Here is a 16,697-nt window from a genome sequence, read left to right on the forward strand (position 1 = left end):
AGCTCCTTCTAAAATTTTTTTTTTTTTTTTTACATTTACTTTGGTAAGCTGAATTTTTTTGCTGAAGCTTGTTGAATTTAAATCCTATTATAGGAGGGTGGGTGGCTCAGTCAGTTAAGTGGCTGGTGAAATGGTTAAGCTGCCGGTTAAATGTCCAACTCTTGATTTCACCCCAGGTCATAATCTCACAGTTGTGGGATTGAGCCCCATGTCAGGCTCTGTGCTGGGCATGGAGCCTGCTTGAGATTTTCTCCCTCCCTCTCCCTCTGCCCCTCCCCCACTTGTGTGCATGTGCTCTCTCTCTCCCCCAAAAGAAAAATAAATAAAATAAATCCTATTATAAGAAAGAAAGAGAAGATATATGATACCTTCAGCAGTTAATAACAGATCTGTACACATGCATAAATACATACAGACAGGCACACATGTGTAATTTATAATTATTGTGTGTGTGTGTGTGTGTGTGTGTGTGCGCGCATGCATGCATAGGGGAGAATCAGATCCTTCTCAAACAGATTTAAAAAAAAGAAAAGTTCACAAGGTAAAGACCACAAAGCCTACCATACTTGGAAAACACATGTAGGTGGCACCACACAGCATTATGATAGTGCTGTAAAGTAGTGGGACAGTTTCTTTCCCTTTCTGCTCACCACTGGAACAGGGGCATACAAGGGAGAACATTTTAGTTTATCAAGACTAGTGAGACAGCCTTCTAAGGTGATCCTTCTGAGGTTTAGAGTGAATAAGCTGTGTTTGGCTATAGCAGGAAGAAGACACTTGGCAAAAATTTTTGTTTCAATAACATTTTAAATAACATTAATAACTATTCACCTTTCCTGCAACCAAAGCAGTTAAACTTGGCAGAAGAAAAAGTTGCAACTAAGTACTCTCAGTTTAACCCCTCTGCCATGCTTTGAATCCCATCCCTTCATGCTTTCCCTGTAGCTTTCGTTGCTGCACATAATCCGTTTCCCCCTCTCTACTGCTTCATTTCCATTAGCACGAAAGCACTCCTTGGTATTTTTTTTCCTTTTGACTTTTCCTTCCATCCTCAGTCCACAGTCCTTTTCCTTTGCGTTCCTAAGCAAAACCTCTCTAGTTATCTGCCTGCCTGTTTCCTCTTGTATCCTGTTCTACCTGTTCCACGGGGCATCCTCCCTATCATGCCACTGAACCTGTGCTTTTCAGAATCACCAGGAGTCTCCATATTGCCAAGCCAATGGTCACTTTTCTGCCTTCATCTTATGGGGCCTGTCACCAGCTTTGATCACAGTTGACCATTCCCTCTTTCTTGAAACTCACCTGTGTAATATCTCATTCAGTCTCCCTATTGATGTCTCCTGCCCCATTTCTAAACCCTCTTCTTTTCTTTCTGCACTTTTACCTTAGGGGCATCTCATCCAGCTCTTAAGTACCATGCATTTGACACTCACCTTTGTATCTCTAACCTTTGACTTCTCTGTTGAGTCCCAGACTTGTTTACCTAAAAGCTGACCTAGCTAACATCTCTTCTTGAATGTTTTCTGAGGTTTCTGTAGGTTCTATAACAAATTACCATAAAATTAGTGCCTTAAAACAACACCCATTTATTATCTCATAGTTTCTGTGGGCCAGAAGTCTGGGCACAGAATTACTCAGCTGTGTTATCCACCTAGGGTGTCACAAGGCTGAAGTAAAAATGAAGGTGATGAAGTCAAATGAAGCCAAGATTCAGTCAGTGTCGGGAACCTGGGCTCTTACCTGGAGGCTTCCAGGTTCATTCAGATTGATGGCAGAATCCCATGCAGTTAAAGGACTGAAGTCCCTGTGTCCTTGCTGGCTGTTGGCTGGGGTCATTCTCAGTTCCCAAAGGCTCCTTGCCTTCCTTGACTTGTGGCCTACTCCATCTTCAGAGCTAGCAACCATACACTGAATCCTTCTTGTGCTTCTAATCTTTCTGCCTTCCTTTCTACTCTCCTCTTCTGCCTTTGAAGGATTTTTGTGATTACAGTGGACCCACCCACATACAATACAGGATAGTTGCCCTATGTTGAAGTCAATGATTAGTAACCTCAGTTACATCTGCAAAGTCCCCTTTGCCACGTGATATAAAATACTTATGTGTGTGACACTAGAGAGAAAAAGGTCTTGTGGACCAGATTTCTTACTACCATGGATATTTTTTTAAAAATTATTTATTTATCATTTAAATTTTAGTTAACATACAGTGCAAATATTGGTTTCAGGAGTAGAATTCAGTGATTCATCACTTACATACAACACCCAGTGCTCATCCCAGCAAGTGCCCTCCTTAATACCCATCATCCGTCTAGCTCATCTCCCACTCACCTCCCTCCATCAACCCTCAGTTTGTTCTCTATCATTAAGAGTCTCTTGTGGTTTGTTTCCCCTCTCTCCTCTTTTTTCCCCCTTCCTATATGTTCATCTGTTTTGTTTCTTAAATTCCACATATAAGTGAAATCATATGGATTTGTCTTTCTTTGACTGACTTATATCACTTCTCATAATACACTCTAGTTCCATCCACATTGTTGCAAATGGCAAGATTTCATTCTTTTTGATTGCCGAGTAATATTTCATCGTCTACATATACTGCATCTTCTTTATCCACTCATCAGTTGATAGACATTTGTGTTCTCTCCATAGTTTGGCTATTGTTGATAATGCTGATATAAATATAAACATTGGGGTGCACGTACCCCTTTGAATATGTATTTTTATCCTGTGGGTAAATAACTAATAGTGCAATTGCTGGGTCATAAGGTAGTTCTACTTTTAATTTTTTGAGGAACCCCCATACTATTCTCTCGAGTAGCTGCACCAGTGTACATTCCCATCAACAGTACAAGAAGGTTTCCCTTTCTCCACATCCTCCCTAATACCTGTTGTTTCTTGTGTTGTTCATTTTAGCCATTCTGATAGGTTCCGGTGGACTCTCATCATGGTTTTGATTTGTATTTCCCGGATGATGAACGATGTTGAACATCTTTTCATGTGTCTGTTGGCCCTCTGGATGTCTTCTTTGGAAAAGTGTCTTTTCATGTTTTCTGCCCATTTCTTCATGGGATTATTTGTTTTCGGGGTGTGGAGTTTGATAAGTTCTTTATAGATTTTGGATACTAGCCCTTTATCCATACGTCATTTGCAAATATCTTCTCCCATTCTGTTGGTTGCCTTTTAGTTTCGTTGATTGTTTCCTTTGCTGTGCAGAACTTTTTATCTTGAGGAAGTCCTAATAGTTCATTTTTGCTTTGGTGTACCTTGCCTCTGGTGATGTGTCTTGTGAGAAGCTGGTGTGGCCGAGGTCAAAGAGGTTGCTGCGAATGTTCCCCTCTAGGAGTTTGATGGTTTCCTGTCTTACATTTAGGTCTTTCATCCATTTTGAATTTATTTTTGTGTATGTTGTAAGAAAGTGGTCCAGTTTCATTCTTTTGCATGTCGCTGTCCAGTTTTCCCAGCACCATTTGCTGAAGAGACTGTTTTTTTTCCATTGGAGATTCTTTCCTGCTTTGTTGAAAATTAGTTAACCATGTGTTTGTGGGTCCATTTCTGGGTTCTGTATTCTGTTACATTGATCAATGTATGTGTTTTTGTGCCAGTACCAAAACTGTCTTGATGATTACAGCTTTGTAATACAGCTTAAAGTCCAGAATTGTGATGCCTCCCATTTTGGTTTTCTTTTTCAACATTACTTTGGCTATTTGGAGTCTTTTGTAGTTCCATACAAATTTTAGGATTGTTTGTTCTAGCTCTGTGAAAAATGCACTAACTACCACAGGTATCCAGTAAGAATCTCAAGTGATCATTTTTGAGACTGACTCAAATGTGTTTCTCCACTTGGTTTTTCCACTTCAGCACCCATTGCTCAATTCAGAAACCTAGGAATCATCCCCGATTCCTTTTATTTTCCTTACTTATCTCCCCCTCCCCTCCACCCCAGCCCCATCTCTAGGCAACTCTCATCTCAACCTCCAGAATATATTGTAAATCCTTCTGCTGTGTTTCATCCTGACTGCTGCCATGCTGGTGCAAGCAGTCTGAACAACTGTTTTAGCTCCTGATCCACCTCCTGCCTCCCTGCTTCTGCCCCTGCTGTAAATAGCAGCCAGAGGATCTTTTCAAAACTGAAGTCAGACAGTATCACTTCCCTCTTTAAAATAAAATAAAACTCTCCACTGTAACCTACGAGGCCTGTGTGACCTGGTGCCTTTTGTCTCTAATTTGGCTGTTTCCCTGGTCCACTGCCCTCCACCCTCTCTGGCCTTCTCTTTATTCCCGGAGCTGCCCAATTTGTTACCCAAGCAGGCCTTTGTGTCTGTTTGTTCTGCTTGAGCACAAACCCCCCAGAGCTTTGTGTGACCACCTCTTTCTCATTTTTACAGTTCAAATGTTACTTCCTCAGACATTTCAGCCTCTACCCCTGCCCTGACTACCCAATCTAAGTGTCTCTGTCCCCTCCCTTCGCTCCCATATTGCTCTCTTTCAGTGTCTTCATAGAACTTACATCCCTTGAATGTACCTTATACATTATTTACTTGTGTATATTTTTATTTGCCAATTGGAATGTGAACCCCACCTGGAGCCAGAGTAAGTATTATACATTACTGTTTCCCCAGTGTGGAACATATAGGTTCTTGGATGAGTGAATGAATGGTAGTTCTTTTTTTTTAATTATGAAAGTAATTATAGAAAGTACAGAATAGCTCACAATAAAATCATATAATCTTTACCTTCCAAAGATAGCCACTTGTTCATATTTAGGAGAACATGACTCTTCCATACATGTAATATTTATATTCTGCATTTGCCCTTTTAGATAATGTGAATAATCTTTATGACCTTAAATATTCTTCTACAACATGATTTTTAGCAGCCTTATGGCAGTCTATCATTTAGAAACATCGTAACTTAGTTGCTATTACTTTGCATTTAGTTTCCTTTTAAACATACACTCTTTTTTGCCATATTTTTGATGTTAGGAAAGTTCCAGAAGCATATCAGGTCAGAGACTATAGATATTTCAGGGAAAGTAGAATGTTCCTGTGAAAACTTTGGTAAGCTGAAATAGCATAAAGTGAGTATCCCCCACTTTCCAGAAGTCTGAGTTACACCACTTTGCTTTTAGGAAAGTCCTACATTAGTACAGTAACAGCTATTTTCATAAAAGTTAAAATCCTCTTCAGATTTTTCTGTTAGCATTAACAGGCACTAATGTAGGTCTTTCCTAAGCCAAGAGGCATAATGCAAACTTTCAGAAAGCAAGGAATATCTGTGTTGCCAAATTGCCTTAGAGAATGGATACCGTCGAGCAGTTAATGTTCCCTCAGCAGAGTATGGGAGTGCCCATTTTGACAACTGTTTGCCACCTTAAATAGGTAAGAAATCATATATTGTTTTAATTAATATTTGTTGGATAACTAGTAAAGTTGAATGTTAGTATGTTCATTGTCCATTTCTGTTTCTTTCGAAAATTGCATGTTTCTCTTTTTCTATTCCAGTGTTGATCTCTGTCTTTCTCACATTTAATTGGTATTTATTTCAATAAATAGTATGAAGTAGGGATCTAATTTTATTGCCCCTCCCCTGCAATAATTAAACAGTGCTATTTATTGAATAACATTCCTTTCCATTACTGATTTCAGAGGCTACTTCATTACAAACTTAATTTAGTATTAGCATAATAAATATTCTAGTTCCAAAATAATTTTTCGCTAATTAAAAATAATTAAAAAGGATTGTTATATTCAAGCCTCATCTGTTTCATACATACATAATAAACTGGTTAGTGTTTAACTGTTTGAGTGGAGTTTGAATGGGGTATTACTCTTTTTTTCCTTTAAAGCATGATTGAGTACAAAAATAGGTAATCATTGTCCTCTTGTTATCTACAACTACAGAGAACCTACCTGTTTTAAGCCCTTATCCATATCCAAAGTATTACTGTCTTCCTGAGGGTGATTGTCTTATTTGCAGTCAAAAGTAGGCAGGAAAAGAACCTCAGGCTCATTAAACCGGCCTTGGAGTCCTTAGGGACCATGTACACCATGGATATATTTTAAGTTATAGCAACAGCAGCACATTCAACAAGTCTTCATTATGATCCTTTGAAGACATATCTTTTATTTGGTTATGTTTCTCACATCTCACATTTTATCATACTTGCTAAAAATTAAAGGAAGCAACTATCCAGTTTAAAAAATGAAAGACTCCTTGAAAACGCAGCTGAAAAATGGAAAGCTTCTCTAGATAGTATTAAGATATTTTGAGGTCCTGCATAGTATGAGTTATTAAGTGCCATCAAGGCTATTCAAGAAGCATAAAGAATGTAATTACTATAAAAGCAGCTTGTTTACTTTTGTACTGTGTAAAGAGGGTGCAAATTGGGGCGGTAATGTCTGCATCATTTAATACTTGTTTTCTCTCAAAAGTGGCAAAAAGTATCCAAATATATTCAGCATATGAACACATCCCTTTTATATATTACTTTTGGCCTGAAAGGTAAATGCTGCTTTAATGGAACACTTCCTGTCAAAATACTAGTAACGGGAATACATGTTTGATGTACCATATTTCATTTATTGCTTTTGCCGAAATGACCAAATAGTCCATGAGAACAGTGTTGCTAATTTCAGAAATATCTGTGTTCACTGTAGCTGTTGGAAGATTGATTTTATGGTAATGTTATCTTGTTTCAAAAGCAGCCCTTTCTACTGGGCTGTCTTTAGTTCTGTGCTCATTTTCAGAAAGAGGTTATTATTTATATTGTGGCTGCCTGCCCCAAACTTGAATATACAGGGCTCCGAGACAAGAATGGAAAGAAGGAAATGAGGGGAAAGAATGTAGGACGCCAGTGCAGAATGGGAAGGGTGTTTCATGAGACCCTTTCATGCTTATCATCATTTTTACCAAAATATAATTAGGAAAGGAAGGAAACACAATATATATGCATACATAAGTTAGTAATTTGGGGGTGGTTGAATAGTTAGAATGAGGCTGTTATCTATGTGCCCACTCTGCCTTCATTATCAAACACAGGAGGGAATGGGCCAGGCCCACAACTGAGGGGGACAGAAAATGTTGTAAACGTTGTCAGTACTAAAGAAAGAGTAGATACCTTTTCAAGGATTAAAAGTGGAAACTGTGCAAACTAACTTGTTCAAAGTTGTGCAACAGAATATGGATAGGAGTTGAGCCATCTTGTTTGTTTCTGACATCTCTCCTTGTCTTTGTAATAAAATGAAGATGTATTTGTTTCAGGTAGAATAACGAATAGCGAAAATATGTTCTTATCCTAAAAATAAAATCACTTTGGTATTATGGCGGTTCTTAAAGATTTTTAAGAGTCTCTCAAAATTCAAGAAGCAGTTTGTGTTCCGTCTCCTCCATATTGTGAAAGGGATGGAACAAACATGAAGCATTTTGAAGCAAGGTTTTAATTCTGCTCAAAATCTTGGTGACTATTTTAGATTTGGGGTATGTGTATAACTTTTGGAGTATAAATACTGTTGTTTTCAAAGGTATGTGTTATGAAATCACAGTTGTACCCTTTATCCCCCTGAGAAAACATTCTCCTGAGTTGTGTATCTCAGTAGCGGATTTCCTGAAATGCCTATTTTTCCTTTTTAGATGCTGATAGACAAGATTCCATTAATCTCTTCCTGGGAGTTTTTCATCCCACTGAAGGGAAACCTCATCTCTGGGAACTCCCAACAGATTTTTACTTGCATCATAAAAATACGATGAGACTTTTACCAACAAGAAGAAGGTATTTTTCGTCCTAGTATTTTATGTAAACTCAGATTTGATGTTTCTTTGAATATAAGATACTTTCATTTTTGAGAAATAATCACATAGGCTAAAGTAGTCAGTCTTACTACATGTTTGCCATGAGGAATTCAGTATTGTTGGTGTCCTGATGGTAGCTTTGGGAACTTGTCATTAATAATTGGTGGTTTGCATTTTTCGTAAGATAGAAAGTTTCAGAACTTCATCATTGAATGTAAGTTGTAGCTCCACTAAAGCAAACTATCAACATTATTTCCGAGTGCTTCCTACAGATGGGGAACTCTGAAGAACCCTCACATGTAGGGAGTCAATCTTTGGTTTTCAAGTGAACATCACTTTGGAATTCCAGGGTTCGAATGTTCCAGTGCTCTTCCCTTCAGGAAGCATAACCAGCTCTTGGGTGATTCTGGTGAAGACAGGAAACCAGAATAGTGACTCTAGTGACAGATACTACTCTCATCACCCCTTTTACTCAGGGCTTTCTAGATTCATTAGCCATTTTGGGTTATTTTGATGACAGTTAAATTGATACTAATATTCTCAAAAGAAATGAAGTGTTTACCTGGTGTGTTTTGATAGGACACTGTGTGGTGTGGCCTCAGGGTCAGGTTGACTCTCTGTCATCATGTGACCTACGATTAATTATTTAACTTCTCCCAGTCTCATTTTCCTCATCTGCAAATGTAAATGATGGGACATACCTCACAGAGTCATTGTGAGGGTTTAATGAGAAGACTGTTTAGTGGTTGTGATTGAGGCGTCATGTACTAATATAGTCCATTTTGCCACATGAGCAAGACAATTCACACATATGAGGTTGGAGACTTGTGCATTCTGCTCAAGGGCCTACAATATCAAGTTCTCTCATCATGCCTTTCTCTTACAGCATCGGTTCAATATAGCTCTTACTTTGTACAACAGTGCCTCCCAAACACTACAGGGGTCACTGCCAGTCTGTCTGTGTGACCAGACCACAAACAACTGGTGAATTAGCAAGTGCTGATGTTGCAGTTATTACCAAATTCAGTGTTGCTTCAGGAATGTTTAAAATAGTAGGGATATGTCAGAATTTCTGTTTCTCAGATTTGTTCCTGTAAGTGCATATTAGTGGAATAACCAACGTATTATTTGAGCTTACTTTCCCTATAAATGAAGCATTAAATTTACTATTAATAAATGATTGCCTCTGAATTTTTGCTGATAAACAAAAAATTTGGAACTAATTATGTTGATTTGGTGAGAGATGAGTGTAAATACCTGTATTTAGCCTTGGTGACGCAATTCACTATGGGTATATGTGGGTGATTTTCCGAATTTTATATTACCTTCAAGTATTAAAGCTTTTTTTAAAAATTTTTTTAAATGTTGTATTTAGTTTTGAGAGAGAGATAGAAAAGCACGAGCACAGGGAGGGGGGAGAGAGAGAGGGAGAAACAGAATCTGAAGCAGGCTCCAGGCTCCAAGCTGTTAGCACAGAGCCCAATGGGGGGCTCAAACTCACGAACTGTGAGATCATGATCTGAGCCGAAGTCTGACGCTTAACCAACTGAGCCACCAGGCACCCCAAGTATTAAAGCTCTTTTTAAAAAATATTTATTTATTTTTGAGAGAGAGGGAGCACAAGAGGGTGACAGACAGAGAGAGAGGAAGTCACAGAATCTGAAGCAGGCTCCAGGCTCCCGGCTCCCAGCTATCAGTGCATAGCCCGACGGAGGGCTTGAACCCACAAACCCGAAAGATCATGGCCTGAGCCAAAGTCAGATGCTTACCGCTGACTGAGCCACCCAGGGGCCCCTCCAGTATTAAAGCGATTAACATACAACTTGGGAACAACCAACACTCAATTTTCTGCTGCAGAAATTAGCTAGTGTATAACAAGTGTACCTTAAACGACTTGCTCACCTCGAGTTACATAACTGATCACTAAGACAGACAGTGGTGGAGCTTATTTATGGCAACAAAGGAAGCTGCTGTTATATCCCCATTTTCTATTAAAAAAAAAAAAGGAAACTGAGATTGCAGAGAGAATGGAGAGAAATGTGTCTTAACTGAGATATTTAGCTAGTTAGATGATTCAGCAGGAATCATCTGCAAGCCTGTCACTGAAAATAAAGTTTTATCACAGTAGATAACATGCCTCTCTCCATTGGTTTGGTCTCCTGTTTTTGTGTTGTTGGGTTTTTTTTCCTCCAGAATGTCAAAATTCCAAAAATCAGGTAATGTTGTCAACAGTAAATACTGCTCAAAAACAGTACTTACAAAGTGTGTAAGGTAAATTTCACTGTTTTATTTTGGACTTTCTGTTGTCACCCACCTATACTGGTTATTTTGGTGACAGTTAAGTCAGTATCATAACTCTCAGATAAAAGGAACAGTTTAGCCGGAAGCAGTCAACTGGGTGAGAGTGTGGACTTCAGGGTCGGGTGGGGCCGATTTAGAATTTCTGCAAATGTGCGACCTTAGGCCTCTTCCTTAAACTCTGGAAACCCTTTCTGCTCATCTGTCAAATGGAGGTGACCATGCACAACTCACAGGGTCATTCTGAGGGTTCGATGTGTGAGAACTCTATGGTACTAGGTCTGACACAGAATAAACACGATTCTGAAGCTGTCAGGCTCTGGAGAGATGGCCTCCAGTTAAAACCTGTGATTGTGGGCAAGTTACATAACCGGTCTAAGACTCCGTTGCCATTATGAGTGAAATAGAGATAATAGCACTATCCTAACTTGTACATGTTTCTGAGCATCAGATGAAGTAATATAAATGCTTAGCACATAAATCAAATAGGTGTTAGTACTGTTACTGTTCTTTAAAGGAGATTACATTCCCTAGTTGTAACATTTACTAAAAATCAAACAGGATGACCATAAAATCTGGAAACTTAGATAATAATATTTTATCACTTATGATAATATAATATCAATAAACACTTTATATGTATTTGCTTGTGTTTCCAAACTTGGTGACTATCCTATATTTTACACTGTGTTTACCAATGAATTATTCCGATATATTTTTATTGAATGATAAGGGAAGGGAAAGTAAACCTAGCTCTGACTAGAGTTCATCCAAATCAGGTTCTCTTGAGGTAACTACTTCTGTTATTCAAAGGGCTCACTTTCATTGATCTGCCTACAACCACTAAATGAAGCTTTGTTCTGCATTAGGTTAATAGGAGATACATCATCTAAGATGTTATTTATTGAATCAGTGTTTATCATGTCACCAAGATGTTTTTAGATATTAAACATTAATCACTTCATTGACTGAGAGTTGAGAGATTGCCCGGCTCTAGTCACTGTCTGATATGTGAGCTCCCTTGGTGTCTTCCCAGGAGAGGTCATCTGGCCTGTGCTTGACTAGTCCTGGTTTGTTATCTGGGATGTGTCTGGTTGAGGGGGCAGTTTTTTCTCCTATCACGCTGAGATCTGCTTCTCTGTAACTTTACCTACTAATCTAGTTCAGCCCCCTGAGACCTTTAGAACACGATTTCTCTATCCACTTTATAGTCTTTTAAAAACCTGAAGTTCACACCATCTCAATATCTCTTCTTCTCCAGGTTAAATAACCCCATTGTCTTCTGCTGCTCCTCACATACTGGGTTTTAAGCCTCTTTGGGATTCAGAATGCTCTCCTCTTATGGATTCCAGTCAACATCAATATTCTTTTTCTTTTTCTTTTTTTTTAATGTTTTTATTTATTTTTGAGGCAGAGAGAGACAGAGCATGAGCAGGAGAGGGGCAGAGAGAGAGGGAGACACAGAATCTGAAGCAGGCTCCAGGCTCTGAGCTGTCAGCACAGAGCCCGACGCAGGGCTCAAACTCACAGACTGTGAGATCATGACCTGAGCCGAAGTCGGACGCTCAACCGACTGAGCCACCCAGGCGCCCCAATATTCTTTTTAAATTGTGGTACCCAAACCTGGGTTCAGTAATGGTCAGAGTTTGATCTGATTTGTGCCAAATATTGTGGACCATTGGAGCCATTTCTCCTCTTGTCTTGGATACTCTGTTTATTATCAAGTCTAAGATTGCATTAGCTGTTTTCAGCAATGCCATCATGTTGATTCTCTGAGCTTCCTGTCTGTTAGAACTCCCAAGTGTCTTTAACATGTCCTGATACCGTGCCTTATCTGTACCATTCTTGTATGCTCATTTGAGCATTCTTGGTCTTCTGTGCTTTGCCTGCTTCCAAAAAGGGGGGTTAAATGTGTATCCTTTTTATTAAGTATTACCTGTAGCTTTGTAGCTTCTTCAGATTTAATCAGCTGGCCATCTTGATCCTGATAAAAATACTTGATGAAAAATGTTGAGTAGAATAAGGTAGATGGCAGAGCTGTATGGGGCACCACCAGACAACTCCTTCTACCTTAACCTGATTTTTGATAGGACTTATTTAAATGGCTGTAACTTAATCTATTGTCATCATTTAACTGTACTGTCCTCCTGCCCACATTTCTCTATTTTGTTCACAAAGATTGATTGCTTTGCTGAAGTCTATATATATATATATATATATATATATATATATATATATATTAATTCAGAGAGCTCCCAAGTTAGCTAGGGAAATTAAAAAAGAGTCATTTTTTAGTCCCCCTCACCTTCCTATGTGAGCCTGTGGAATTGAGTACTCAATTCTAGGGACTGAAAAAGAGCAGAGCAACTGGCATATTAGGTATTTTATGCAAAGGAAGAAGTGGCACCAACTTGCAGTCTCCTGTCTTCTGATCCCTGGTCCCAAAGCAGGTTCTACCTTGCTGCAGGACTCTTCCTCTGAGTAAATGTACTTGGAGGTGGAGGTAACCTCCACCAGAGATCCTCCCTGTCCTGGGCTGAGTCCTCTCAGATGCTCTCATCTTCCATTTGTGTCAGCTCTTCTTCCCTGGGGCAGGTGTTTCTCATGGGCTTCTGTGCTGAGACCTACCTAGAGGAGCTGGACTTTCCAAAATCCAAAATACTTTTCAAAAGTATTAAGTTATTTTTATCTTGCTTAGGGAATTACAGTTTAATAATATTCAGAAAAAAATCTATGGCCTGTTTCAAGTTGCTAAAACAGGACTGTCTCTTAATTCTTTTCCTCCACGTGGTATGTTCTGAGTTTAAACATATTCTTTATAATGTTTACTGCTTTATCTTAGATAAGCTAATTGTGAGCATCATTCTTTAGGCAATTTCTTATATACTAGCTGATACCTTCTTTATTTTCCTCCTCTGTGAAGATTAAGTGATTACAGTCTAAGGATAGAAGTTATCTTTTTATCCTTTTAGGTTATTCACATCTCTGTTTAATACTTGATTCTGTTATCTTGCTGAAATTGACATCACATTCTTTGATGTATAGTATTTGTAATCTATTACCCTCTCATTTTGAGCATCAAGACTACATTTGCTCATTTTTAGTATAAGTTCCGTTCTTCACTCTTCTTGAAAAGATTATTGATCCCATCTATAGACCAGGACACTTGAATGCTCTTAAGCGATGCTCCACTGCTTCCTTCCGTCTCTTGGGCTATACATGCTTCTCTCTTCTCTCGTTTTTCTCTTTCCAGCATGAAACTTACCATGTCTGTTGAAGATAGAAACAATGCTGGAATTAAGTAGCTTTACTTTTCTCTGTCATTATTTTCAACGTGGCATTTCAAAGACACAGAATGGTGTTTGACACAGTAGGTGCTTACTAAATGTTGAAAATAAATGTGAATTATCTGCAAGCAGCAGGCATAACTCTTTTTTGTTCTTTTCATGTTCAAAAACCTTGCTATTCAAAAAGCAGCCCGAGGAATCACTGGGAATTTGTCATCAATGGAGAATCTCAGGCACTGCCTACTGAATCAGAATCTGTCTTTTAACAGAATCTCCTTAAGTGTTCCTGTGTGCACTGATTTTTTTTTTATTTTTATTTTTGTTTTTTTTTTATATAATTTATTATCAAATTGGCTTCCATACAACACCCAGTGCTCATCCCAACAAGTGCTCTCCTCAATGCCCATCATCCACTTTCTCCTCTTTCCCACCCCCATGAACCCTCAGTTTGTTCTCTATATTTAAGAGTCTGTTACAGTTCGCCTCCCTCCCTCTCTGTAACTTTTTTTTTCCCCCTTCCACTCCCCCATGGTCTTCTGTTAAGTTTCTCAGGATCTGCATATGAGTGAAAACATATGGTATCTGTCTTTCTCTGCCTGGCTTATTTCACTTAGCATAATACCCTCCAGTTCCATCCACGTTGCTGCAAATGGCAGGATTCCATTCTTTCTCATTGCCAAGTAGTATTCCATTGTATATATAAACTACATCTTTATCCATTCATCAATTGATGGACATTTAGGCTCTTTCTATCATTTGGCTATTGTTGAAAGCGCTGCTATAAATATTCGGATACATGTGCCCCTGTGCATCAGCACTCCTGTATCCCCTTGGTAAATTCCTAGCAGTGCTATTGCTGGGTCATAGGGTAGTTCTATTTTTAATTTTTTGAGGAATCTCCACACTGTTTTCCTGAGGAGCTGCACCAGTTTGCATTCCCACAGTGCAAGAGGGTTCCCGTTTCTCCACATTCTCGCCAGTATCTGTAGTCTCCTGATTTGTTCATTTTAGCCACTCTGACTAGTGTGAGGTGGTATCTCATTGTGGCTTTGATTTGTATTTCCCTGATGAAGATTGACATTGAGCATCTTTTCATGTGTCTGTTGGTCATCTGGATGTCTTCTTTAGAAAAGTATCTATTCATGTCTTCTGCCCATTTCTTCACTGGATTATTTGTTTTTCGGGTGTGGAGTTTGGTGACTTCTTTATAGATTTTGGATACTAGCCCTTTATCTGATATGTCATTTGCAAATATCTCTTCCCATTCCATTGGTTGCCTTTTAGTTTTGTTGATTGTCTCCTTTGCAGTGCAGAAGCTTTTTATCTTGATGAGATCCCAATAGTTCATTTTTGCTTTTAATTCTCTTACCTTTGGAGATGTGTCAAGTAAGAAATTGCTGCGACTGAGGTCAGAGAAGTTGTTGCCTGCTTTCTCCCGTAGAATTTTGATGATTTCCTGTCTCACATTCAGGTCCCTTCATCCATTTTGAGTTTATTTTTGTGTATGGTGTAAGAAAGTGGTCTAGTTTCATTCTTCTGCATGTTGCTGTCCAGTTCTCCCAGTCCTATTTGCTAAAGAGATTGTCTATTTTCCACTGGATACTCTTTCCTGCTTTGTCAAAGATTAGTTGGTCTTGTATTTGTGGGTCCAGTTCTGGGTTCTCTTTTCTATTCCATTGGTCTGTGTGTCTGTTTTTGTATGCTCTGAATTTTGAGAAGCACTATTCTAAAGCATAACTTCAGTCTCAAGCAAAACTTGAAGAGCCTTTCCTGTTATCATCTCACTTTCTGCACCCCCCCCCCCCCCAGTTCATTAGGCATTGTGTTCCTTTTTCCCATTATCCTTGGTTATATATTCTGCTTGCCATCTCTAGGAAGGTTCTCTTTGTTGCCTATTTCATTTAAATACCCCTATTCTTCATAATTGGGATTATTCAAGATTATAATGTCAGCATTTTATTTTTAGAAAGCTTTCATTTATTTAAAATTATCTTTTTAGCACTTTTGGTCATAGGCTTGTTTTTAATAAATGTTTTGAAAATCTGTGTTTTTAATATATTTTGATATACTGTTTCACATTACTCTCCTTCCTAGTGCTCATGAACTTTGATATAGCATTTTCCCCCTGAAGACCCAATTTATCAGAATTTGATTATCAGAACATATCCAATGTTCAGAGAGAGGGCAGTTCAGGGTTTTGTTGTTGTTGTTTTCAGATTCTCTGCTCACAGTAGATGAGTCTTCTGGCAGAAATCCAGATGACTGAAATTCCCAACCTTCCTCTAACTGGCCTCTGTAATCAAGTAGTGAATATTTATAGTTAAAGATTAACAGGGCCTATACTGTTTTCTACGGGAACTTGTTCTTCAGGACTGTCCATTCACTTAATGATTTTGGTTAACTATTGCAATTAACTATACACAGACCCATACATGCAGAGCAGAGTGGAAGAAGTAATCTAATTCTCAGATAACCATGTGTAAGAGTCTTGGCCGTAGAACTTGGGTCAAGGTCCTGCTGCTCGCTGGCTTGCAGAGTAATGCGGGCAACAATCTGGGGAGAAGTAAACAGCAGCTCCGAGAGTCTGGCTTGGTATACCCAAATCTTTTTTAGCTAACAGTAATTAAGTAACATCAGAGCACTTGACTCTCAGATGTGTTTATGGAATTTTTGTACATCAATGACATAGCTGAAATAAGAAGTTTGGGAAAGTAGTAGCCATGTTGGAGACCTACTATGCCCCAAGCTTTACAAACATGTTTTAAAAAGAAAAAAAAAAAACAAAAACTAACCTTAAAGTAGGAGGCAGCATCTTACTATAGAACTTCAACCCCTTTTATCCAATGAATTGTAGAAAACCAGTATTTACAATTGGTTCACCTTATTCTTTAATTTTTTTTTTTTAATTTTATAGTTACACTTACTGGTGGACACCAGAGGTAATAAAACATTTACCACTGCCTTATGATGAAGGTAGGTACACTGTTTCTCTTTTAGTTTTTATATAGTTTTTATACCAACGTATTCTGGAAATATTTCTAAATGAACTTGAAGCATTACATTATTTGCATATAATATTTCATTAAAAAGAAATTAATGACTACTCAGTTTTATGTTGCTGTTATTATAGGGGATTGTTAACATCTTAGATGACTTCCAGGGATTGTGTTATATTTCTTTTATTGTGTTTTACAGTTGTTAAGTATGTTCCTTAAATGTTTAATGGATATAATATATTAGTTTACCATTTTAAACTAGTACTTATTATGTTTCTAAATACTTGGGGGTAATGGGAAGGAAGTTAAGACCCATTCATAAGGAAAAATA

General features: G+C 38.3%; 1 protein-coding gene across 2 annotated transcripts in view; it reads left to right on the forward strand.

The window, feature by feature from the left end:
- The window catches only part of FIG4 (FIG4 phosphoinositide 5-phosphatase), a 135,346-nt gene that overhangs the window by 63,128 nt on the left and 55,521 nt on the right, over positions 1 to 16,697 (forward strand). For both annotated transcript variants that reach the window (XM_043592095.1, XM_043592096.1), the window contains exons 16-17: positions 7,627 to 7,765; positions 16,285 to 16,343. In XM_043592095.1, the coding sequence (XP_043448030.1) occupies positions 7,627 to 7,765; positions 16,285 to 16,343 (198 nt within the window). The remainder of the gene's footprint in view (positions 1 to 7,626; positions 7,766 to 16,284; positions 16,344 to 16,697) is intronic.

This window comes from Prionailurus bengalensis, chromosome B2 (genome assembly GCF_016509475.1).
Source record: "Prionailurus bengalensis isolate Pbe53 chromosome B2, Fcat_Pben_1.1_paternal_pri, whole genome shotgun sequence".
Classification (NCBI taxonomy): domain Eukaryota; kingdom Metazoa; phylum Chordata; class Mammalia; order Carnivora; family Felidae; genus Prionailurus; species Prionailurus bengalensis.